The following is a 26,634-nucleotide window of genomic DNA, read 5'->3' as shown; positions in this document are numbered from 1 at the left end:
TCCTGCCATTCCAGTAGGAAAAAAAACTGAAGAAACTGAGAATTAAAGACTTTTCTTCATCCGTCAGACAACTGAGGATACAGGACAAAAAGCCATCACCTTGAAATCTGGAGAGTCACAGCAGAGATCCGCTTAGGATCTAGGGAAAGAGCCACTGGAACCGTGAACTGGTATGAACACTTAAATGGTCATTTTGATGAATTACTGGAGGTTGAGTGCAGACTAGGTGGAGAGTGAAAACTTCCTGGGTACTCTAGGCTTAGAGGGACCTCCACACTTTTGGGAGTTTCATGCCTTCAGGAATTCTACCAAATTCTCGCAGTGAAGAGCCCAGAAAATTTCCCTCAGCAACTCTGGCAGTGGGAGCGAAAGAGTAACTACAGTGAATATACCCAGGGGGTTCTCTGTAGCAAAGCCCCCTCTCCAGGGGAAAAGATTCTACCAGTGCCTCATCTCAGGTGTAAGAACGGCGTTTCTCCCAGTCGAGCCCCCTCTAGCCGTCCCTTCTCATCTGAGGGGAGCAGGGTGGAGCTAGATACAGTTATGAAAATCACAGCCCCAAGACATAGGGCCACTGAAAACTGAAATTCAATCACAAAATCACATTATCTTCCTCTATTCTGTGCGTTATTACTACAACGGCAGGGCTCCAGTGTAACAGTGTGTTACAGCTGAAAAAGGAGCAAGGTGCAGACTGTTCAAGAAAGGGTTCTTCCTGAAACATAAAGACAATAAGGAGACAAAAGCAAGGACAGAGGAATCTGAAGCCTTTAGAAACTACAGCTACAGGAAACTTAACCACAGTGCCACTGCTAACCAGATCATTGTAAACCTTATGCTATTACAGATCCACTTACCTTATTGGTTCCTATTGTCTAATACATCATATCCCTTTGAAAAAAAAGAGAATTACAAAGCATGCTAAAAGTCAAGGAAAACAAATGCTATCTGAAGAGAAAAAGCACGTATTAGAACAAGACTCAGATATCTCACCAATTTGGAATTATCAAGACAGGGAATTTAAAATGAGTATGATTAATATGTTAAGGGCTCTAATGAAAAACATAAGCAATGTGGAAGAACGAATGAGTAATGTAAGCTGAGAGATGCCAAGTAATACTGGCTGAGAACCTTCCAAAATGAATGACTCCAAATCTCAGATCCAGAAAGCTCAGAGAATTCCAAGTATGATAAATACCAAAACATCTATAACTCTGCATATCCTGTCCAGCTGCTAAAAAGCAAAGACAAAGAGAAAAGTGTGAAAGAACCCCGAGGGATAACATGACCCACGTGTGGAGGAACAAGGATAAGAATCACAGTGGTCTTTTTGTCAGACACCATAACAAAGAAGAGCACAGTGAAACACTGGAAGTATTCAAAGAAAAAAAACCCATTGACCTAAAATTTTATATGGAGTGAAATTTTCCTTCAAAAAGGAAGCAAAAGTAAAGACTTTCTTGGACAGACAAAAACCTAGGGAATTCATTACCAGAAAGCCTTCCCCTCAAGAAACATCAAAAGAAGTTAAGAAAGTAAAAGTATTTTCAGGAAGAAGGAAAATAATATAGGTCAGGTCAGGTATTCCAATCTACATAAAGAAAAGAAGAGCATTACAGAAGGATTAAATGAAGGTAAAATAAAAATATTTTATTTTTCTTATTCTTTATTGGTTTAAAATAAAGCTACTGAAAATAAGTAAAATTGTATTGGGTGACTGTAGCATATAGCTACGTGACATGAACATCAGCAGTGTCGTAAGAGATTGCAGGGAGGAAGCGGGAATGCTGCCTGAGAAGCTACCAGCATTATGCATGAGGAAGTACAGTGTTATTTGAGGTGGACTGTGATAGTTAAAAGTGTATGCTGCAAATCTGTAGGAAACCCTTAATTTTAAAAAAAGAAGTAAAGTAATACGTTAAGAGAGGAGATCAAATAGAATCATAAAATGCTCAATTAAAACCAGAGAAGGCAGAAAAAAAGGGGTAGGTGAAGAATAAATGCAATAAACAGCAGACGATTAGAAACATGGTAGACAATCCAACTATTTCAATAATCACGTTTACTAAGAATGGTGTAAATAAAACAACTAAGAGACAGACAGTCTCAGACTGGATAAAGAAACAGAACCCAACTATATGCTATCTACAAGAACCCCACTTTAAACTTAAAATTTGGGTAGGTTAAAAATGCAAAGATGAAGAAAGATAAACCACGCCAACACTAATCAACAAGAAAGCTTGAGTAGCTATGTTAATTTCAAAGAAACTTCCAAACATGGATACAAACATTCTATAATGATAAAGCAGTCAATTCTTCAAGAAGATATAATAGTCCTAAACTTATACACACCTAAAGACAGAGCATTAAATCAAAATACATGGAGCAAAAAATCATTAGAACTGAAAGAGGAAATAGATCCACTCTTCACTGTTGGAGACTTCATGACCCCCTTTTCAGTAATTGATCAGGTTAGCAGAAAATCAGTAAGGATATAGTTGATTGGAACAGCATTATGATCAACTTGAACTAATTGATATTAGTAGAATATTCCAACAACAGAAAAATACACATTCTGAAGTGCACAAAAAATAGACTTCATTCTGGTCCCTAGAACATACATTAACCAAGTATGTTCTCAGATTAAACTGGAAATCAGTAACAGAAAGTTGGAATTCCCCACATATGTGGAAATAAATAACACCTAGGTCAAAGAAGATGTCTACATGGAATTTTTTAATGTTTTGAACTGAATAAAAATGAAAATGCAAAATTAGTGGAATGAAGCAAAAGCAAATCCTAAAGGGAAATTTATGTCATTAAATGTCATTATGTCATTAAATATATTAGAAAAAAGGAAAGAATTAAAATTATTAATCTAAGCTTCTACTTTAAGAAACTAGAGAAAGAAAAAATTTAAGCTTAAAGCAAGCAGAAGAAAGATAGTAATAAAATTAGAGGATAAATCAAAACAGGAAACAGAAAAATAAAAAAGAAAATTAACAAAACCCAAAGGTAGTTGGGTAGAAAATATCAATGCAATTTATAAACCTCTAGCCAGACTAAATGAAAGTGGGATTATTAACTACTAATGCCATGAACATGAACTAGCAAGTGAAATAATGCAAGAAAAGAAAATAAAAGTTAATACAGATTAGAAAGAGAATAATTCAGGAATTCCATGAACTCTAGGCAAAGAATTTGGTAATTTAACTGATACAGCACAGTTCCTTGAAACACACACAGAGACATAGGTAGTTTGAATATGCCTATATATATTAAATAAATTGATTCAGTGGTTAATAGTCTCCCTCCTCCCCCACAAAAACCCAGATTTTACTGGTGAATTCCACTATACATTTAAGAATTGATACCAATTTTTCACAGTTTCTTTCATAAAAAAGAAGCAGAATGTATAATTCCTAACTCAAGACCAGCATTACCCTAACCCCATAACCAGATAAAGATATTATAAGAAAGGAAAATAGTAGGTTAATAGCTCACAGAAACACAATGCAAAAATCTGCAACAAGATGGAGGCACTTGAAATGTAACAACATATAAAAAGAATTATGCTCCATGATTATGGAAGGCTGATTCACTGAAATTAAAACTGAAGTCATTGAAATTCAATCAGTGTAATCAACTACTTCAACAAACTACACAAGAAAAGTCAAATGATCATTTCAATCAATGCATAAAAAGCATTTGACAAAGTACAACACTCATGATAAAAAAAATCTAAGCAAACTGAGAAAAGAGAGAAACTTCCTCAACTTGATGAAGAGAATCACAGAAAACCTACAGGTAACATCATACTTAACAGTCAGAAACTGGATACGTCCCAATTAAGTATCAGGAACAAGGCAAGGATATACACTCTTAATCACTCTTATTTATCAACATATTTGATGTCCTAGCAAGTGAAATAATGCATGAAAAAGAAAATAAAAGTTAATACAGATTGGAAAGGAAGAAATACAGCTATCTGTCTTCATAGATGACATGATTGTCTCTAAAAATCCCATCGATTCTACAAAAATATACATATAGCTATTAAGTGATTATAGCAAAGCCACAGGATATAAAGTTAGCATACAAAAGTCAGTTGTTTTCCTAAATACCAGCCACAAACAACTGGAATTTGAAATAAAAGAAAATACTATTTGCAGTAGTATATGTATAAGCCTCACAAAATTTGTATGGGTCTGTTTTTAAAACAAGAACAAAATATTTGGAAGCAATTAAAGATCTAAGTAAATGCATAAATATTCCATATCATAGATTGGAAGACTCAATATTGTTAAGACGTCAGTTTTTCCCAGCTTCATCTGTAGATGCAGCACAACCCCAGTCAAACTTTCAGTGAACTATCTTGTTGATACTGATAAACTGATTTGAAAGTTTATTTGAAAAGGGAAAGATCTAGAATAGCCAACATAATACTGAAGAACTCCCTGACTGCAGAACTTACAAGAAAGCTACATTAATCAAGACATCATAGTATTGGTGAAAGAATAGGCACATCAAACAATGGGACACATAACAAAGCTCAGAAATAGGACTACAGCAATATAGTCAACATCATGATGTTTGACAAAGCAAAGGAAATTCAATGGAAAACTGACAAGTCTTTTGAACAAGTGGTAATGGAACCACTGTATGTCCGCATGCAAAGAACAAAAAACCTAGATGTGGACGTGTCACCTTTAACAAAAACTGGCTCTAAGTGGATTATACAGCTAAACATAAAATGCAAGTTATAAAATTTCTAGAAGAAAATATGGGAGAATGTCTAGGTGAACTTAGGCTTGTGGATGAGTTTTTAGATCAAACACCAAAAGTAAAATCCAGAAAAGAAACCATTGTAAAGTCATTAAATTGAAATTGATTAAAACCAAAGGCTGCTGCTCTTTGAAAGATACTGTTAAGAAAATGAAAAGATAAGCAGATTGGGAGCAAATATTTGCAAAACATCTATCTGATAAAGGACTTGTACCCAAAATAAACAAAGAAAGCTTGAAACTCAATAAGAAAATCCAATTAAAAAATGGGCAAAATAACTGAAAGGACACCTCAACAAAGAAGATAAATAGAAAATATGAAAAAATGCTCAAATCAGTGTGTGTGGGGCACGGGGAGTGCTGTATAACACAGAAGACAAGTAGTGATTTTACAGCATCTTACTATGCTGATGGACAGTGACTGTGAAGGGGTATGTGGGGGGGACTTGGTGAAGGGGGGAGCCTAATAAACAATGTTCTTCAAAAAAAAATATCAATAGTCTTTATGATACTCTGCATAGGCTCCACATTATGTGTATTTTATAGAATTTGGGAATAAAAGAAAAACTAAATTTGTGTTATTTCTGTACCCCTGTGTAGCCAGATTTGGTGTGCGCATGTTGTGTGAGGAAATAAATGTCGAAGTGATAGAAATGTGAAAAAAAAAAAAGTAATAAACACACAAAGCTTATCACTTCAAAAAAAAATGCTCAAGTTACTTATCATTGTAGAATTCCAAATTAAAATGAGACCCTACTACCTACCCATTCATTTGGCTGGAACTCAACAAAACAGACAATTATCCAGTTGTTCCCAAGGATGCACAGTAGTAGGAACTCTCATTCATTGTTGGTGGGAATACAAAATGGCAGTCACTTTGGAAGACAGTTTTTGGTGATTTCTTACAAAATTAAACACAGTCTTACCACACAATCCAGTAATTGTACTCCTAGGATTTTACTCAACTTCTTTGAAAACTTAGGTCCACACGAGAACCTGCATGTGAATGTTATAGCAGTTTATTCATAAACACCAAAGACTGCAAGCAGCAAAGATATCCTTTAATACATCAATGGGTAACTGCTATATTCAAAGAATGGAATTTTGTTCAGCCAGTTTTAAAAAAGGAGCTCAAGCCACAAAAAGACATGGATGAATCTTAAATGTTTATTACTAAGAGAAAGAAGTATGTCTGAACAGGCTGCATACTGTGTGATTCAAATTATATGAAATTCTGGAAAAGGTAAAACTGTAGTGATAGTAAAAACAAAAGCCATTACCTACCCATCAAATCTCAGGCTAAATGGTTTGCCTGTAAACAAAATGATATTTGTGTATGTTTTGAAACATAGCATGATGTCCCATTTGTTCTGCAGTGAATTTATTATATTGCAGAAATGGATTTCTTTCAGAGAATTGTCCAATACTTTGGCCTTAGTAAATGTGGTTATCAGTGTTTGAGTGGGAGAAGCAGACAATATTTGTTGGTTTCAAGCCTTCTTAGAGGATGGTATTCATGTGTGGTTATTTGCCCTTCAGAATTTGGTTTTCAGCTTGATCTGCCTTGATTTGGCCTCTCTGGAAAGGATAAACACCAACCAAGCAGGCATATAAATACAACTTGACAATAAAACGACACGTGAACCTCAGTGGTGAGGCAGCCGTGGCCAGTGCATCCCTCCTTATCCACAGAGCAACAAATTACTTAGCTTCCCCAAATTCCTCATCTAAGAATGAGGTAATTACAGGGTTGTTGTAAGATTAGCGATAATAAATATAAAGTACCTAGCATAGTGTATTTTTAGAAGTGCCCACTCAGTGCATGGTACATACCTGTTATAAAACATTATAATATGAAATTTAGCTGAAGAACCTGAAATTAGAGCACAATGAGTTCAGAGGTTCTTACGCTCCTCACAGCTGCAGCATCTGTGTGTGCAGATCAGAGCCCCCTCTCCAACCTGTTGCTGAATGAGTTTGAGCCCAAGAGCAGGAGAAATCTTTCCAGGGGGAAGAGTAGATGGATTATGCTGACTGTAGCTCTCCCTTTCATTTCCTAGGTTGAAGGGAGTTTTTTTCAGAGAACATTTCTTCAAAAATAGTGTTTATTAAAGCCATTTACTAAATCACAGTCATATTCACCCTGCTCTCCTGATTGCTTTTCCCCCTGGAAGCTGGGGACTTTAGAGACTCTCTTGTTTGTGCTCATATGTATCCAGTGGTATTCATCATACGGATTTTATTACCCTACATTTCACCTGTTAGTTCCTGGTTTGGGTGCGGGGGCACACATCTCACTAGAATCACCATGTACCTACAAATAGATAGGAATTTGCTTAAAATCATAGGTGAAAGCTGTAAGGAAGTTGAGTTTTATCTTTGAGTTTGAACTTCTTAGTAATAGGAGAGATGGTCTGGACTTACTAATAACTCTCTTAAATGAATAACACGTGGCAACACAACTGGACAAATTCAGAGATACAGTCAATGGCACTCATCAGTCATTCCATCTCCAATTAGTAAGTCTACAAATACTTATTGGGAATTCATTGGATGTCCCCTGTCATTTCAGGGTTGAAGACCACTACACTAGGTGCTAGATCACACACATGATCTCTGTTCTCATGGAACTCAGTTCAACATGTAGTTGTTCTTTGTAAGCCCTAGGATATTTCAATAGCCCCTCATCTTTATAAATCTCAATGTTATATGAGATACTCATTGCAATATATTTCTAACCTCAGTGAGTCAGCACTCTTGGAATGAATCATTACAGATAGCTTTGTCTAAAACTTAATTATCTAAGTATCATTAGTGTTAACATAATTTTAGATGGAAATAATCCTGGAAACATAGGTGCTTTCCAGATTCTTTATGGAAGAATGTATTGACTACAAATGAACTTCTAGATTGTTCAATTATCATTATGAATGTCAGTAATTATATGTGTTATAGTACACAGTACAGCTATAGTTCATTAAATGGGAGGAAAATTTTGACCCTACAGGAAAATAAATAGAATACTGTACTTTGTTCCTTCTTATTGCTACTTTTTAAAAATGAAAACTGTATTGAGATGTAATTCATATTCCCATAACATTCACCCTTACTCGGTTGTTTTAGACTAGTCACAGAGTTGTACAGCTATCATGCATGTCTAAGTTCAGAAGTTTCATCAGTCCCAAAGGAAACTTCATAACCATTAGCAGTCAGTTCCCATTCACCTTCCTCACACACCCCTGGCAATCACTAACCTACTTTCTGTCTTTAAGGATTTTCCTATTATGGACATTTCATGAAAATTTGAGTGACACAATGTATGGCCTTTTATATCTGGCTTCTATTAATTAGCATAACATTTTCAAGGTTTATCCCTTTCATAAGCATGTCAATTATTCATTCCTTTTTAGGACTGGATTATATTCCATTGTATCAGCCACTCCATTGTGTTTATCCACTCATTAGTTGATAAACATTTGGACTATTTCTTTCTTGGTAATTGTATATAGTGCTGCAGTGCACATTTGTGTATAGGTTTTTGTATGAACACATTTTCAATTCTCTTGCTTACATACCTAGGAGGAGATTGTTAGGTTGTATGATAAATTTATGCATAGATTTTAAGGAATCATCAAATTATTCTTCATATTGGATGCACCAGTTTGCAATTACACTAGCAGTGTATAAAGGTTGTAATTTCTCTACATCCTCTCTAACACTTGTTACTCTTTTTGATTATAGCCATCCTAGTGGATGTAAAATGATATCTAACTGTGGTTTTTATTTGAATTTTCCTGATGGCTACTGATGTTGAGAATCTTTTCATGTGTACTTATTGGTCATTTGTAAGTTTTCCTTGGAGACATATCTATTCAATCCTTTTTACTAATTTTTTAATCAGATTGTCTTTTTGTGGTTGAATTAAAATAATTATTTATAAGTTTCTGATAAAATCTTTTACCAGATACATTATTTGCAAATATTTTCTCACATTTCATGAGTTGTCTTTTCACTTTCTTCATGAAAGCCCTTGAGACACAAAGATTTTTATTTTTATGATATCCAAATTGTCTGTTCTCTTTTATTGCCATGCTCTTTGGTGTTATATCTAAGAAATATTGCCTAATCCAAGGTTTTAAAGATTTGCACCTGTTCTTTCCTAAGAAGTTATACTTTTATCTCATATTTAAGTCTCTGATCCAGTTTGAGTTCATTTTATATAAGGTATAATTCTCCCTCCTTCCCTTCCTCCCTTCTTTTCTCTAATTGCTCTGACTAGAACCACCAGTACCATGTTGAATAGAAACAGAGTTGATAACTTTTGTCTTGTGTCTAATTTTTTTTTCTGTATTCATGATACTCTTTGTCTTTGGCCTTGAATAGTTTGACTACAGTGTATCTAGGCACAAATCTCTAATTATTCTGCTTGGAGTATGTTGAGCTTTCAGAACATGTAGATTAAGGTTTCATTCAAATTTGGGGTGTTTTTGGCCATTATCTAGTCAAATATTCTTTCTACCCCTTTCTCTCTATTTGTTTTCTGGGATGTAAGTTGGTACATTTGATCTAGTTTCCTGAAACTCTGTTCATATTTCTTCTTACTATTTTTTTGCCATTTTTTCTTTAGATCAGATAATCTCCATTGATCTATATTCAAGTTTGTTGATTTCTCTTGCCAGCACAAATTTCTCATTGAGACCCTCTAGTAAAAAAATCTATGCAAACTTTACTTTAAAATGATGTCAGGTTATGTTCTAGATGAGGGATCAGAAGGTTATCCTGAAGGCCAAATCCAGCCCACCAGTTGTTTTAAATGGTTTGCTGTGGTAAAGCAGTATGTTTAATTTGCAGTGACAGTCTAGCTATGCTAAAAGAGTGCAATATGCATCAACATTATGAGATTAGGCACCTATCATAAATAACATTCCTAATTCACAGGAAAACACTGGTTTTAAATATTAGAAAATTTAAGAAGACTATTTCATCACAGCAGAATTTGAAACTAAAATTTGTTTATAAGTGGCTCATTTACTAGCCAGGCCGCAGAAGACATTTATTAATGGTGAGTCAGTTAAATTGTGTTTAATTATAGCAGCCAACAAATGTGTCCAGAAAAAATAGAATTGTTTAATACTATCAACTTTTCAGCAAAACAGTTGTTTAAGGAGTTGACATTGGGAGCAATATCAATAGTCAATTAAAATATAAGGCAAATGAGTTTGAGTGGTTTCCCTTAGCTCCTTATGAGTTGATAAATGTTACTGATAATGTTTGTAGTTGTTTATTAAAGGAGCCAATGCACAGTTTGAAGTAATTGAAAAAATTAGCCTCTGAGAATAGTTTCTTGCACAACTACCTATGAAAAAATATTTTTAAAAGTTGAGCAAACACTACTCCAGTACAGTCTGAAGTGGAATCTGCTAAGATGTATTGTAATTATTAGTGTTAAAAATACATGTGGAGCAGAAAAATTCCTAGTTAGACAAATTTACAAAATTGTTGAAATGGAAGGTGTGTAAATATTATGGTTATTCATCGTATTATTCATCATCAGGTATTTTGTGGAAAATATTTGAATTTATCTTGAGTTATTCAGCCAATAGTGTCAGTGGTGAAACTCGTTTGCTCTTTTTTTTTTTTTTTTTGTCAGAAATAGAAGCTAAATGCTCTGACTTGCCGTACCACAAGCAATTCAACAGTGTGGCAATGATAAGATTTAATGTGATTATTTTGAGCTCCTGATCAAGACTGAAATTCTTCTGAATGACTATTATTGAACACTAAATAGTTTTCAAAATACAGCATTCACTGCAGGTTTGATAATTTTTCTTAATGAAATTAACCTAAATTGAAAGACAAAACAGTGCTCATATGTGAAATTTGTTCTATGATAAAGTCTTCACAGTGAGAATTATCATTCTTTGAATCACAGTAATATCAGGCCGCCTTATGCACTTCCCATCATGACAAAAGTTAAAACAAAAAGTGAGATCACTATTTCCACACAAATATGCAGTGGATGTATTTTCTGATCTCAGTTCCAGCAGGGATTTTTTTTTTGAACCTTGATACAAGTGCAGAGGAAATTTCTGTATTTTTAAGTTTATTTAATTGTGCGATTGAGGACTTACCCCCTAACCTTCCATTGTAAGTGATTAATCTGCCATATAATGACATGTTAAATGGCAGATATTGAGAGAAGAGTCTAACAATTCTGTAAATGCCTTCTAAGTGATGGATATGCTCAATTAGAATCATATGCTCATGGAGCATTATCAGTACTTGGTAGTACCTGTCTATGTGAAAATACATTTTCAAAGATAATATATGTCAAATCTTATTAGGGGTCAGCACTAACGTATGAACATTTGCAATTGATTTTGATGATAGAGAAGACTATCATCAAATTTGAATTCGAATTAAGGAAAATCCCTTAAAAATTCCTTTCTTTTCATTAATAGATCTGTAATATAAAAAATTATACTTATATTTTGAATATCAGCAATGACATATTGTGAACATTTATTTCTGTCTTATTATAGAACTATCTGCATAATGTCAGTTTTGCCTCTTGGTCTGCAAAGCTTAATATAATTGCTGTCTGGCCCTTCAAAGAAAAAAATTTCTTGATCCTGTTTTAGATGGTTAAGTTGATCAGTATGACATCAGATGCTTATAAATAATAGCTGAAGACTGATTTTAGGATAATTCTCCCAAGGCATTAATTCTTATCTCAAACTATTATGAAAAGTTTTGAATTTAGATGAAAAGGGAAGTGAAGAGTTTGGAAAAGTAGGGGTATAAATAAAGACTGCCCACTTAAAAAGCAATTGACTCTTCAACTATATAATCTGTTTCCTGCTGAAACCCCCTCCCCCCAAAAAAAGTCATAGAAGATAAAGGAATCACAAAGTGGAGTAAAGTACCGTTAAAACACCTTATCTTTGGTTTAGCTCTAGCATTTTGAGTGAAAGAAGATGGGTTCCTGTCAGATGGTCAAATGGAAAAATTCAGGAGATTTTGGAGCATGTAGTTTCTTTATTTTTTCACAGTGTTGAGAGCTCAGATGTAACTTGGAGATTTTGATATGGAAGAGACAAAGATGATAGAAAAAGCATTTTCATTCTTGCAAAATAGTCAAGAAACTATTCACCAGGAAGGCAGATTTATATTAAGTATCTGTATAATTCTGTGCAGATGCCAATTTATTCTAATCTACAAAAGCCAGAGCTTCTTAACTGAAAAATCACAAAGCACCAATGCGGTCCATCCGTTTGGTCTACACAGGCGGAGAGGAGGGATGTGTGTGCGCTTCTGCCTGGTGGGTGACAGGTGGTGGACCATGGGGTGATCTTGCCCCTGCTGTGAGACGTAACAACAAAGATCCACGTCAAAACTCACTCAACCACATGCACAATGGCCCCATGGTGCAGGATACATTTGAGTTAGACGTCAGAAAGAAATTTTTGCCAAAAGTGTGTGTGTATGTTTGTGCAAACATTTGTATGTTTGGTGCTGATTTTTAAGTTATAGGGAAGTTCCTGTAAAGTTCGTAGAATCACTAGGTAAATACTAGAAAGGCAATAAATGCCTTCAAAAACTTCCTTCTGGACGTTAAGCAGTAGGGGTAAGAGGTGGGGCATCAGATGGTTTTGTTGGTGCGAGAGGCCTCAGCTTCAAGAAATTCAGATATGAATGTCACTGATAGGATCATACACAGCACAAGTCAAGACTTGAGGCACAGCAGAAACTTAATTTCAGATTAGAGGGGAACAGAACAGGATGATCATTCTGCTTCTTACCCTCTTTTGTTCTCATTCATCCTTAACTTAAAGAGCTAAAACACAGGGAACATCTAAGTAAGAGTGTCCATGACCTTCCAGTGACTCCTCTTCCATCTCCCACTAAAAATCCTCCTCCCTCTCATCCCTAATAACAGCCATAGTTTAATCACTAATTCATGTTAAAGAACCCTAGCCACAACCTTTTCCCTCCCACCAGAGACCCCTAATTCCAACTTTTCACCTTTCATCAAGGCATGCTGCTTCTAAAACTAGCCTTCCTGTAGCGCGAAGAGCAGAAGGAGGGCCCTGTCATGAGCGATCCCAAGTGGCCCACACCTCCATTACGTCCGTTGCTCCTCGACAGGTCACTGGTGCTAAGGAAAATGCTCTAACAGTCAGGATGCCTTTATTCAACAGGCTAACCTCCAGCGATGGCTTCCAGATGTGAGCAAATTCTAAGAGTCTCTGGCCCTCAATACATCATTAGGTCTTCCCAATGTTTCCAAAAATCCGTAACCACCAGCACACCAGCAAATATCTCCATTTCAACATTCAGCAGTAGGAATTTCAGAGAAACTAAGGAATGTGGATAAGAAGACTTCACAAATAAGTTTATCTTAAAAATAATCCAGTAGTATTCTTGTGCCCTGGAATTTATTTATTTCTTCTGCACAGCTTGTACCTTCCTATTTGATACACGTCTTTTTCTCTCTCACGTACACACATGCACACACACACAGGCACACAATCACACATGCACACTCATAGCAGTAACATATTGATGGATGCTGTTTCTTTCCAGTCCTAATTTCTTTTGGGGGCTACTACTGCTAGTGATTGCCCAGACCAACCCTCTCACCCCACTGCATAAGGAAGACATTTTTGTCATGCTAATCTCTGACCCAGGTTCAATCCCATCGAACCTTAGAAAGTACATGAATACAGTGAAACATGAGCTAGTTTTGAGATACTTCAAATTCCTACTTCCCACTGCCATATCCCGCCAAAAACGTAAAAATCTTTTGCCTGAAATTTGCATTTGTTTCAGTAATATGTTTTACGATCGAAATATCAGAGTAACTGGCTTACCTGTTCAGTTCCTAGTCCATCGAACTGTATCCCAAATTCTGTGGAAGGAGAATATTTTTCATTTAGGTCCACCTCTATGTTAACTATGTCAGTGGATATTTAGAAAATGTGTGGTTTGGGGAAGAGGACCTGATAATACAAGCTCATGCTGAAAAGACTGGCTGAGGAAATTGTTTCCATGGTATGTGAGGCTTGCCCCAAGCTCGGAGCTTCTCTTTCCAGGGCACGAACTCCAGCCTTTATTAAAGGTACCTGCCACTCAGGGTCACACCTCATTTGTCCTCACATTGTAGGAAATCCCAAATGCAATATCCGTAAAATATAAAGGGCTTTAAATAGGGGTCTGTCTGGGGAATGGGTGAGGAAGAGAGAAATTGTCTTTTTTCTTTTTCTCCTTGATCTTCTGTCTGGTAACAGTTCAAGTTCTGAGATGCCTGCGTGCATGTTTTCACAGCAAATGCCCTGCAGAAAGCTGACAGTTTGTACTCCTCAGAAATAAAGCAAAGCTTAGCAGAGAGATGCTCACATGTGAGCTCAGATGTGGGTTTATCTAACAGGAACACCATCCTATTCTCGCCTTCACCTCGGCTGGGGCCACTGCGACCTCGCGGCTCACTTCCAAGCAGGAGGGTAGGGAAAATGTCTGTGGAGATTGTCAGTTGTAAACACTGAGAACAGAGTCCGTGGATGTGGGAGATGGTATCTGTAAAGCACCATTTAAAGGCAAACAGAACACTATTCACAGCTGATTTATATTAGAACACAGTTTACATTCTCCTATGTGGACTAAGATCATGCTGAATCCAGTGATACCCTGAATTTAATGTACCCTTTTTTAAATGCCATCTACAGATTTTTAAGTCATACCTACAGTCTTTACTGTTCAAGTTTATAATTCCACAATGACTTTGTGAAGTGTCTGTATATGCAAAGAATCAGGAGACAGGAACCAGAGAGAAGTCAGAAGATATACTTCATTGGAAACTACTTGTCTTAAAACATACAGGGCTCTGACCACTTTGCTGCCCTCTCTTCATAGAACATCAAACTCAGCTGTAGACACAGAGGTGTGGAAGGGGTTTTGGACCCATCATAGAAGGTTTTCTGGGTATAGTGTTTAAGTGTTTTTTTTTTTTCTAATTAAGGTATCATTGATACACAGTCTTGTGAAGGTTTCGCATGAGCAATGTTGTGGTTACTACATTCACCCATATTATCAATTCCCCCACAATACCCCATTGCAGTCACTGTCCATCAGCATAGTAAGATGCTATAGAGTCATTATGTGTCTTCTCTTTGCTATACTGCCTGTGTTTTAGGGTTTTATTCTTTCTCCCCTCCTCCTCCCTTCCCCACTAGGAACTTTGCCCCATTCTAGCAGTAGAATGATCAGTTTTAGTGTTGAAAGTCATCTGTCCTGGGAAACCCCAGTTCTGAGCAAATGAGAAGGGTCAGTCACCATAGCTGCCACACAGTGAATCTCTTTTTCACCACCTTCCCTAAGCCTTCCCACATGGCAACCAAGAGGGCATGGTGCTTTGGAGGTAACCAGCCTGCTGTCACCCTATGTCACGTCCCATGAGATTTAATGCAGGCTTTCTGGCATTTTACCCTGTAAAGGAGTCTCCTTGAGGATATTGGGTCCAGCTGAAGGAATGCACAGAGCCTGTGCATGCTTCCCCCTTCTCGGGACAAAGGAAGTGATCACAGCAGTCCTTCTACCGGGGAAGGAGGTTAAGATTCTTCCACAGTTGCTTGGACCTGAAAGTTTCTTAGAGCTCAGAGGAGCCCTTTTCCATGTGCTCTTAGACAGGTTCCTAAAGGAATGACTATAAAAAATGATCCATGTTTTTCAATCTTAAGTTTCCCTCCAAGGTAAAAATAATGCCTTGCAATGAATAACTGGTAACCAGTTGAAACCCCCCAAAATGAAGTCATAATGTGGCCATAAAGGCTCATATTGTGAAATACAGCTATAGTGCATGTGTAGGTATATAGGAATGTATGTATGTAGGACTGAGAGAGGCAGAGAGAGAGGTACTGGCACAGGATAGAGTGGGAAACACTTATTATAAGCTTGTCCTTATGTTCCCAAATTTGAGGTGATTTTCTCTTTCCGAGAACACAAAAGGTGGTAGTCAGAATTGATAGTAGGTGGATATTTCCAGGTTAAGTATGAACTGAGCAGCTTCGTCACTGTATATAAAGTGACTGGAGAGATGGCGGCCGTAGCCTTCAAGATACAAAGTCCTCACCAGCACCAAAGGCATCCCGGGGCTGAAAATATTCCCCCATTTTTGGTGAGAACTTGATCATTATCTTCAAAGGCAGTTGCAGTGGATTTTTCCAAAGACTGAACCAAGAAGGATGCTGAAACTCTTGGACACATGGACAGATTCCTCCCCACCACTCAGCCAAGGGACTTGTCCTCCTGCTAAGACTTTTTTTTTTACTTTTTATTTTGGTATCATTAATCTACAATTACATGAAGGACATTATGTTTACTAGGCTCCCCCCTTCACCAAGTCCCCCCCACATCCCCGTTCACAGTCACTGTCCATCAACATAGTAAGATGCTGTAAAATCACTACTTGTCTTCTCTGTGTTGCACAGAAGACTTTTTGAAACTTACTTTCATTTAACTCAAGTCTTGTGAAAAAAACAAAAACAAAAACATGGCTCTGCCAGAAAACTCTTTCCTAAGAATTTACACACCACCTATGGAGTTTTTAAAAGGCTTCAAATGAAATGGTTACCAGCCAGGCTTTTCTAACACATCCAGAACGAGGCCTGTAAAAGAGCAAAAAGAACTGTAGGTACCTTTTGAGCTTTCTAATGGGTATAGCGTGAAGGGTCGGCCTTTGGCAAGTCATCTTCCAGAATAAGTCAAGCCTGTAAGTGGGAGGGGACAATGCCATTAGAGGTGCACCCTGAGAAGCTATGCTTCTTGACCTGGCGCTGAAACCTGCCCCACCTTCTTACTGAGGCTTTCCTACCTGGTTTGATCTCTGTCTTTCCTAAGATGCCACCACTGGAAACCACGGGCACATGGCCCCTCACTTCTATTTCTTTAAGTTGATCGGGTTCACACAGGATAACCCTACGGGCTTGGGAGAATGGTTCCAGAAAACACAGGAGGAAAGAGCCTACCTTCCTTTGCTGGGACATGTGCAAACATGTGCTCACAAGACATTGACTTCATGCAGAGCAAAGCAGTCCAAAAAAAGGCAGGGGTCAGCAAAAAAAGCTGGCGGCCTCATGCGTGTGCTGTTCCACACCTCCACAAGAGGGCTGGCAGCAAAAGCTGTTCTCACCCAGCACACTTGACCTGTCAACTTCCAAATGTGGAAGTCAGAGACCCAACTCTGAGGGTATTTCAAGGTTTAAGGCCTCTTAGGTGCTCCCAGGTGGAAGCACTGTACTTTGCTTGCACAATAAGAAGCCTGTTTTGTGACCAGTGACCCATCCCCCCTCATCCAAGCATGTCCTGCTGACAGCCCTCTCCAATAACTCCTCCTTTCCAGTGACTCCCACCACATTTCTTGCAACTTCTCCTACACAGAGAGCCTCCTCAGCCCTTTGCAGGCTTCTGCCTGCGGTCAGGATGTGGCTTTTCTTTTTTGCCCTGAGTGACCTGGATGGTGCCCTGTGGCCCCTTTCCTCCCAATGGCATCCGTCTCTGCGTTCTGATCCTTGTTTCCAAGTTCTGAGACTGCCAACCCTGCACATTCTCATAGATGATGGATTAGTCTCTTTAGGAACATATATTTCTGCAGGGATCATGTCATTTGCAAGGCATATGGCAGGAGGGAGCTTTAGTTAAGGGACGGTGAACTGAGCTGCTTCAGATTTTGCTCTGGTAAGGACACCAGATGGATGGCTTTGTGATGAAGTGGGGCTCCTCCAGCCTGTTCTTTTATGCAGGTTTCCAACAGGTGTTTCCTCTAAGGCATATCTGTTTTCCATAACATCAGAATGAAGAAAGATGTGGTCTGGGACAGCTTGTGTACATAGATCATGCTTTTATTATGATAGAAAAGTGTACAGTGATTCATTTGCTATTGAGTCAAGTTAAAATGTGCTTGGGGGAAGATCATCATCTTCCATTTGTGAAAAGGGCATTTAATTTCGAGACCAAACACTCTCTGTCCATTATGGAGGCGGGGGGGGGGGGGGGGGGTGGAGCAAGGAGAGGGAGAAGGAGAGGAAGAGGGAAAAAGCTGAAGAAAGTCACCAGAAGAGCAGTACTAGCAGTTGTTGGCAACTTGGTGCTGAGGGCAGAGGGCAGAGAAGCAACCTCCGGAAGGTACATTGGATACGTTATAGTACCTGCTGAGGGGTGGCATGCAGGAAGCTACACGTGCAGAGGAAAGGAGGTCCTATGAACGAGGAACATAGTTCTCCAAATCTCAAACCTGATAAGAATTAAAACCAAGACTCCGGTCTCAGGTGTGTCCCCTGATGAAGCCCTTGAACAAGCTTGGCGTAAGGCCAACACCACGTCCTGACTAGTACCATTCAGAGAGCGTGAATGGCTCTTAGAAATCTGGGTTGGGGCTTATGACTTATGGTTAATCAAGCTACCAAAGGCATGTTAATTTGAATGAATGAAGGAATCCATTTCAGTGCACGTGACCTTGAGGCTGACATTACAACATCTTCTGGCTAGGTAAGTGATTCGAATCCACTAAGTTTACAGGTCTTAAATGTAGAGGATTGCACCTTGTAAAGGATTGCACCTTGGCCTTGACTTGTTTCATTAGCAGTTGGCTGTCTAGTTTTCCAGACCCTTCTCCAGTGCACCATACTCCCACGACAGTTCTCTGCTGGGTCCTCTCCATTCCATTACTCTAGGTGTATCATTTCAAGCTAAGTTTAAGTAAGTTCCTTTGCCTGAAAAATTATGACTTAAGAGAGCAGTTTACACACTGATCTTATTAAACAGAGAAAGTTGCTTGATACTATGGTGGAATCTTTAGCCCAGATGTTAAATAACAAGCTATATTAGTGCACAGGGAGACCCCCTAACCTTACAGCACCGAGAACAATAGGTTGTATTTCTCCCAGGATGTAGAGTAAACCCTCCCAGGAGAGTGCTGTCGTAGCTACTGATAACCAGGGCTTAACCTGTGGTGTGACCTGGCATAGTATTCCTAAAAGGTGTTTCAAAGGATAGTAACAGGTCAATAAGTAAGCAAATAAGTAAATAGTAAAAATTTGCATGGTCAAATAAGTGTATGTAACACTGGATTATACAAACTTTCAAAGGATTTATTTTGCAAGATTTGGAGAACCTTTCATATGCTGAAGTACAGTATGAATCTCAAAGACAGGACATTTTTTTCAAACTTTGACTACAGAAAATATTTCTTAGAACCTCTCTCATTACTAATATTCCATGGAACCTGTTCTTCCAGAAAAGTATTTTTGTTAAGATAGGGTGGGCTTTTGCTGTGGTAATAACCAAGAAATTAGAGTAGTTTACCATAACAGAGATATATTTCTTGCTCATGTACTCAGGGTGGTCATCTCAGCAGCAGGTTAGGAGAGAGCCTGAAGAATCATATGGGAGTTTTTCATGATGTCAGCTGCCACTTCTCATATTTCATTGGCCATAACTAGTCATGTGGCCCCACCTGACTGCCCAGTTGCTAAGAAGGAAAGGATAATTTGATGTCATGAGCATCAATACTCATCCTCAGCATTATATTCAAACTCCTGGTTTATAATCTGCTGGCTGTTTAACTTCTCCCCATAAAATAAAGAGTGGTCTTTACTGTCCTTGGCAGAGACAGAAATGCTCACCAGATATTTCAACTGCTTCCTGTGTTCCTCAGTCCCCCTTAAGGTTAACAGGAGCCATGTGACTTGTTCTGGCCAATGAAATGTAAGCAGAAATGATATGTGTCATTTTGAGCCAAGAAAGTTAAAAGCCCGGCTTGATTCTCCAGTCTTCTTGTCTTCCCTTGCCTTAGTGACTGAGGGTGATGCATGTGGCTGCGTGGTCGTAAGATGGTGGAGTCTCTGTCCCCCTCAGGTTCTGAGTGGTTGTGTGGAGCGGAGACATCTGTTCACTCAAGTATAATAGATAATATGGGTGAGAAAGAACCTGTGCTGTGTTAAGCCCTTGGGACTTTGAGGTTGTTTCTGCAGCCCAAGCTAAATTCTTCTGACTTAAATAGGTCCTTTCAACCCTAAACTTTCTGTGATTCCAGAAAGGTTTCCCCTCTTCTTTAACAAGCAAATATGCATTTCTCAGGATGTGGTGGGCTTTTCAAAAGATCTCCTAACCCTTTCAGTGATTTACTATATTACATAATAGTCATTGTGCCTAACTGCAATGTGGGGAGATCATGTGGAAGGCTTTGCTAAGACTCAGACTAAGATTAGAGCAAAGTTTCGTCAAATGCAGGCCAGTGACAGAAGCTGTAACGAATGTAAAATGCATTAAATAAACAAGGATGTTTCAACAGGAACCCACAAGGAAAGATGTGGAAGGAGAGGGGAGGCGAACAGGCTAAGGAGGTGCCACTGATGACTCAGTCTCACAGCCTTTTAAATTCTGTATGCAGATACCCAAAACGCATCTCATGAATTCTTCCAAACAAGAGTAGCAACATGATAGTAGCAAAGTTAAAAGCAGAAATAACTACCTTCAGGGCATGTCTAATCTAAAGTCAAAGAGAGACTGGTGTGTCTGTAAAACATACACCCCCATGTACGTGCGCACACATACAATCCTTCTGGCTTTGCCTCAGAGAGCACGTTGTCAGCTGTGATGTAGTCTGGACCTTTCAGGTCTTGGTATCCTTCAGACATGCCTCTGTATTTTGAGGTCTCACAGACCCAGTGTCATTCTCCAAAGTGTGATTCTTCACTTTGGGCTCAAGGCCCTGATGCGTTTGACGTCTTGGCTTTGTCGCGCCAGAGCCCCAAATGGTCCCAGGCTAACTCTCCATTCTCCCTGTTTTAGGACTTTTCTGTATGAAACGGAAGACAATTCTGACCAGCTTGACAGCAGTGGCGTGTGTCACTGGTGCAAAGCAACCCCTTTGGACAGGGTGATTCTGGTAGGTGATCTTGCCCCAAATCGCAAATAAAATAAAGCTTCTCTTAGGGCAAATGATGCCCTTCTGCCAGTTACAAGCACCTGTCATTTTTCTTTGTAAACTGTGACTTTTGAAGGAAAAGCAGCCATACCAATGGTATGAAAGGTAACAGATGTGGCATTTGAGAAAGATATGTAGGTAATACGGTGGATCGGAAACAGTTGGATGAGATTCTTCAACTACTTCTCCCCTCCTTGACCAGTTTAGCTGAGTCAGTTATTCAGAATACTGTTCTCCTGAAACGATGCTGTTTTCTTATTAAATCTAATTAATTTAAATGTACCAGGGAAATTACCATTTATAAGAACTCTGAAGTCTTTTTTTTTTCCAAGTAAAGCAACATTTTCCTAATTATTGGCTTTAAAGTTCAGATTTTCTATAGTAGTTTTTCTTAAAACTGACCATCTTTATGCCTAACACATTAGCAAGAATGTTTCACCTAGATGCTTGCCCCACCTCCTACATGGGCAAATCCTTACAGATGTTAGATATTAGATATAGATATTAGAATCCTGGCCCTGTCTCTGTTCTCAAAAGGAGACAAACTAACTCAGCTCCCTAAACTGCCAGCAGCTAAGATGTAAAAATCCAGGTTCTGACATCTTTCTGGATTCCTGTCTATTCTCATTTTCTCCAGAGCTGGAAACTCAAGTATAACCTCAATGGTTTACCTTGCAAGAAGTAGTTGGTAAATTTACCTAATAAAAGTGATTGCTCACATGTTTATGAACCCCATGTAATTTGTTCAACTATGGGTAATTGATAATTATTTTTTTCCTTGCTTTCCGAAAGTAGATTAGTTCACTTTTTTTCTATTAAACACACATACTCCCAATCCTTGTGGCTCAGTGCCATTGTCCTGACATAATGTGTTCCAATTTTTGTAAAAGCATGATCAATCATTTGATCAGAAGCACAGAATTGTCAGAGCTGTCACATCAAGTAGAAGACTGTTTGGGTTGCTAAAACTCACCATCTTAGCAAATATGTCTTATTCTAAGCTAAGCAAAATAAACACCCGTTGAAAAGGAAGCTAAACATGTTTTCAGTGGGAGGGAAATCTTTAGAAAGGTTGGGAAGTTGATTGCAGATAGAAGCTTCCAAGAGACCAAGAAATGGAAATAGCAGACATTATACTCTATTTATTAAGCGTGCAGACAGGTTGCTATGATAGATACCTCCCTTATGGCCCTTAATGTGGAATATAGTTCAGAACATCAGTTGAATCTTTTGATAAGTTTAGAAGGGCCTCTGATTTAAGAAATTCTAAAGGTTTTGAAATGTGTGACCCTAGAGGAGAAATGTCCAGATTGCAGAATTCAGGAGGCTTTGAACTGGGTTTAGTTGACAGAAGGGTCAAGTGGAAGTGGTTAATTTAAGTTACTTTGAACAAATAGTGCATTCTCCCCTTTCCCCAAAAGCCACCACTCTTCTCAGTTGGAGACAGTTTTGTGCCACAGTTTCTTGGAGAAATTGCCTCTTAAGCTGTGCCCATTAATGCATTCTGCCATGTATCTTGTTTCTAGTTGTTTAGTTCTACAGAAAAGAGCAAATGTTGGACTTCAGGCATTTTACATTAAATACCGGTAGAAGCTTCACTGTACAAGTTAAAATTAATCAGATTAGCTAGAGACAATTTAATAGATTTGGTTAAGATTCATAGCACTCTCCAGGAAGGCTCTCCAGACAAGTTGCTTTGATTCTCCTCACAGGGCAATTCCCTTTGGAAAGAGAGTATTTCTTAGTATATGCTAATCGGACAAACTCTAATTGTTGAGATGTTAAGTGTTACTTATTTATCCTGTTGAATTTCATCAACCCCTGTTTCATAGAAACTTGTCATTTCACTCAGCTAAGGATTGGGATAAAGGAGAATGATATATATCCATTCTGAGTGTTCCTGTGCTCAGGAATAGAACATACTCATACGTGAACTGCTTTTAAATGCATTTAATTTGTTCTCTGCCAGCCTCCAAGAGTCCTTCTCTGAAAGTCTAGGAATTCAGTAAGATTCAGATTGGATTAATAGTTAGAAAACAGTCCATACAAGCACTATACTTTCAGTATGTTACCTAATTTCCACAACAGAACTAGCACGTTTATTTTTAAACCATTTAAACTTAAAGAAATTGAGGGTCCGAGAGGTTAACTAATTGTTCACAGTTATAATGACAAAGCCAGAATACAAAATCAGGTCTTCGACTCCAGGCCGTCTGCTCCTTCTGCTCCATCGCAGGGCCACGAGGGACGACACGGACTCCTTCCCTGCAAGAAACTGGACAAAGGCCAAAAATAAGTTTCCTACAGGAATGTCATTCCTGTTTCAAAAGTTACATTTATGATTTTTAGATGTCTCTGTGAATGTGGGGAAAAGTTCACCAAAATACTGTTGAATATATTATTTTGTTCTAAAGTGAGAGATACAGAAGAGATGTTAAACAATTTATGATACCGATAATAGTAATGAGACAATGCCTATAAAATGTAATACTTTGGGATCAAATGGAATTCTTATGACTTTCTCGTTTCTTTTTGTGCACATAGTGAGTTTCCTCCACTCTGGGAAGAGTCCATTGAACCACGTGAAATTGCCAATATTCAACTACTTTTGACCCATAAGAAGGCAATTTCATTTAGTTCCAACTGATATATATTTTCTTACATATGAAAACCCACTGAAAACTGCAACATGTTGTAAGACTTGATGTAATTTTCAGGGCTCACGAAAAGATGTAAGTTTAGCAATGGAATTTGGATTATTTTAGTTTTTCTTTGGACCTTGCTATAGTGCACACAAGTCTAAGAACACAATGAAAATAAGAGAGATTTTCGCCATTTGCTTCATTGATTTCACACCTTGAGGAATGAGGCTGATCTCCGGTTTAATTGATGCACTACAAGCTAATTCCAGGCTAATAGAGAACTAAAAAAAGTGAGATAAGGAAGCCCACAGAAAGATAAAAACTATAATTATCCCACTGTGGGTAAGTTCCATTTCTTATGAGCAGTTTGCAAACGTCCTGTTGTCCTTACGGAAGTGCTCCTATGGACACACCTAGAAGACGTGGGATGAGGGGAAGGAGCCCTCTTTAAAGGCCCCTCAACTTAGTTCTCAGACTGACCTAACTCTGGCATGCTTATGCTTAGAAACGAACTGATAAGACAAAATACAAATTTCGAAACCACGTGGTAGCATGTGTCTTCAGAGATGCCCAGTCAATGCTGATGGAGTTCAGAGTTTTGTAATGCCCTTGAGAACTAGCAACTATACCCGGCAGGAGCTGAAGGACATTGTGTTCATTGGCTCTCTAGATTACCTGCAGAGAGAATGGTTCTTTCTCCAGAATTTTCCCTAGATATACATTCTACCTGTAAGTACCATATAAGGGATAGTGAATATTTATAATGATAATAGTTTTAGCACTAATAAGAATAGTAATAATAATAATAGCTTGCAGTTATGTCAGAAATCAGTATCTGGCACCAGGAACTGTTCTAAGCATTTTACATATATTAACTTATTTAACCTTAAAAATAACTCTAAGGGGTAGATTTTTAACATGTTGAACGTTAGGCATGGAAAGAGTAAGTAACCTGTCCAAGTTCACACAGCAGGTAAGTAGCAGAACTAGGATTTAAATCCAGACATCATGACTCTTGATTTTACTCCCAGGAGTCACTATGCTCTATGTTTTATGTTTGTAACCATGTTTTATGGCCTTTATATAAATCAGAGTTTCTCTGCGTTTCTGAATCTGATTCTGGCTTAATGGCTAAACCTAAGCTGGTACTAGCCAGCCTTTGTGCTCTAATTTTCTCATCTTTTCTGGAGACACATCTTTTATGGAGCACATAATGCCACACAATCCTTGACAGATGTAAGAAAAGGAAGAATTAGATTTACATTTCTGAGAAACGGATCCATTACGCATATGTGGCATTGTGGTGGTAACTGTATTTGCTCTGAACTTTCATAGGTCTGCATCCCTTTTATGCCACCATGTCCCTGGATTAACAAAGAAAAACAACAACATTATGTGCAGCATGAAATGCACCAAAGCTTTTGATTTTTCATGAAATAATGCTGGCAAATATGTAAGGAATATTTTTCACAAGTCAAAAATGGTTCCCCCAAGGAGCAAATGTCATTTGTTTGTTTTTTTTAAAAGCCACCACAAAGTTTCCCGCACTTGTGCCTTACTTATTCCAAAGAGAGTAAGAAAAGAAAATGATCAGAGGTCTTCAGATCCACCTCGTGTTAGGAATCACCGTCATTTCAGGCCTAAGCTACCTGAAAGCAGACCAGACATGCTCCCGTTTCTTCACCAGGGGAAAGAAGCAGCCACCACTTTGCCAGCTGATCAGAAGAGTACCATCAGGGTGAGCCAGGAGCAAAAGGGCGAGGAGGCGGAGTTGGGCGTTAGATCGGTCACCCCTCCTTCCCCGAACTCCTCACCACTGTTCCCTCTTCTCCCACTTGAATCATCTAAACGGGTTCAGCACCGCCCCCTCTCCTCTCATCCTTACTCGCTCTCAGGAAAGAGTCTGTGAAATGTAGTCACACTAAGATGTTAACGCTTGGTAAGGCTTAATTGTGTCAGATACCAGGTAACGAAGACTTACAACCAAGTCAGTGGAGGCTGATGACACTTTGGCTCAAAAACGACATCAGCCACAAAGTGCCACCACCAGGAGCCATGATATAAAATCCTTCTGCCTGACAAGTCCCTCCTCTGCCCAGTTTTCTCTCACTAGGGGTCTGCACTCTTTCCTGCGGACCTCCATGCAGTCAGCCTAGAGGAGTGTTCCATGTATGCTGTCTTATCCTCGCCGTCCATGTCATCGAGCAGCCAGACTTTGGTGGACACAGAGGCCATCATGGCCACCCTCAATGTCGGATCACTGCGGATCGGCTACTCTGCCCAGAAAGAGCCAGGTGAGACCACCCCCCTGACAGGAAGGGGCCGTGGGGAATGGCATAGGAGAGAGAGTGAACTCTCTGAAGAACTTCAGTCACAGGGTGTAGGAGAGGTTGGGCCAGGGCCAGTTGGCCTCTATGGTCCCTTCCAACTCTCAAGAATTTCATAATAGAAGTTTCAGACGGCTCAGTCCTGGGGAATCCTAAGTCAAATGAAAAACGATACCCGTTTTCTAAATGGAATGCCTGTAACACTGTTTTCCTATTTTAAGGAAAGTCGTGGAACTGTGAGTGCTGTTACTGTTGTTATTAATCAGAAATCAGTGAACATAGTAATTGGCATATTATTATAGTTAATAACGGGTATTATTGACCATAAGTCTCATTGGATCTTGTAGATGTTGAAGTCAGTATTCTTGGTTTCATGGTTGAGAGAATGAAGTATAATCTCCTTTACTCTTCAAGATACTGTCAATATATGAGTTTTAGGAGATTGTCTCTAAGGTCCCTTCCAACTTCTATAGATGAAAAATGTCATATTTCAGCTTCAGATTGGAAAGAGGTCATGCAAAGTGGGAATCTCTTCAGGGTGGGAATCATGTATTTCCCGCCTCTGAATTCTTCCCACTGCCTGGTTCAATTATGTCACTTGGATGCTTAAAACAATCCTGTTGAATTGAAGGAAATGAGCCAGTGAGCTGGACTCCTGAGGAGTTACCACACATTTCACTGTACCCAGACTGTGCTTGAGGTAAGTTCCCACTCCACAATTGTGGTTTACCTTCCCCTCAAATGGGAAAAGGCTTGTATATTAGTCTGTTCCTAAAAATTGACTATAGCCATTCAAGCTAACATGAAAGTACTATTCCTGAAGAACTGTCTGTATCTAAAACAGATTTTCCATTCAAGAAATGAAAGTAGCCCTGATTGGAGTCCTCTGGATCCAGCCA

At 38.6% G+C, this 26,634-nt stretch overlaps 1 protein-coding gene across 1 annotated transcript in view; it reads left to right on the top strand.

Annotated features, from left to right (window-relative positions):
• Window positions 1-25,854, top strand: part of KCNU1 (potassium calcium-activated channel subfamily U member 1) — a gene marked incomplete at its 5' end in the record, with an annotated part of 115,270 nt that extends 89,416 nt beyond the window's left edge. The window contains 2 exon segments of the mRNA XM_057504953.1: window positions 20,631-20,727; window positions 25,522-25,854. Of these exon segments, the coding sequence (XP_057360936.1) occupies window positions 20,631-20,727; window positions 25,522-25,854 (430 nt within the window).
• Between the last annotated feature and the right edge of the window lie 780 nt (window positions 25,855-26,634).

The sequence above is a fragment of the Manis pentadactyla genome, chromosome 7 (genome assembly GCF_030020395.1).
Source record: "Manis pentadactyla isolate mManPen7 chromosome 7, mManPen7.hap1, whole genome shotgun sequence".
Lineage (NCBI taxonomy): Eukaryota > Metazoa > Chordata > Mammalia > Pholidota > Manidae > Manis > Manis pentadactyla.
Note: the sequence above shows the minus strand (reverse complement) of the source record. Positions and strands in the feature narration are given on the sequence as shown.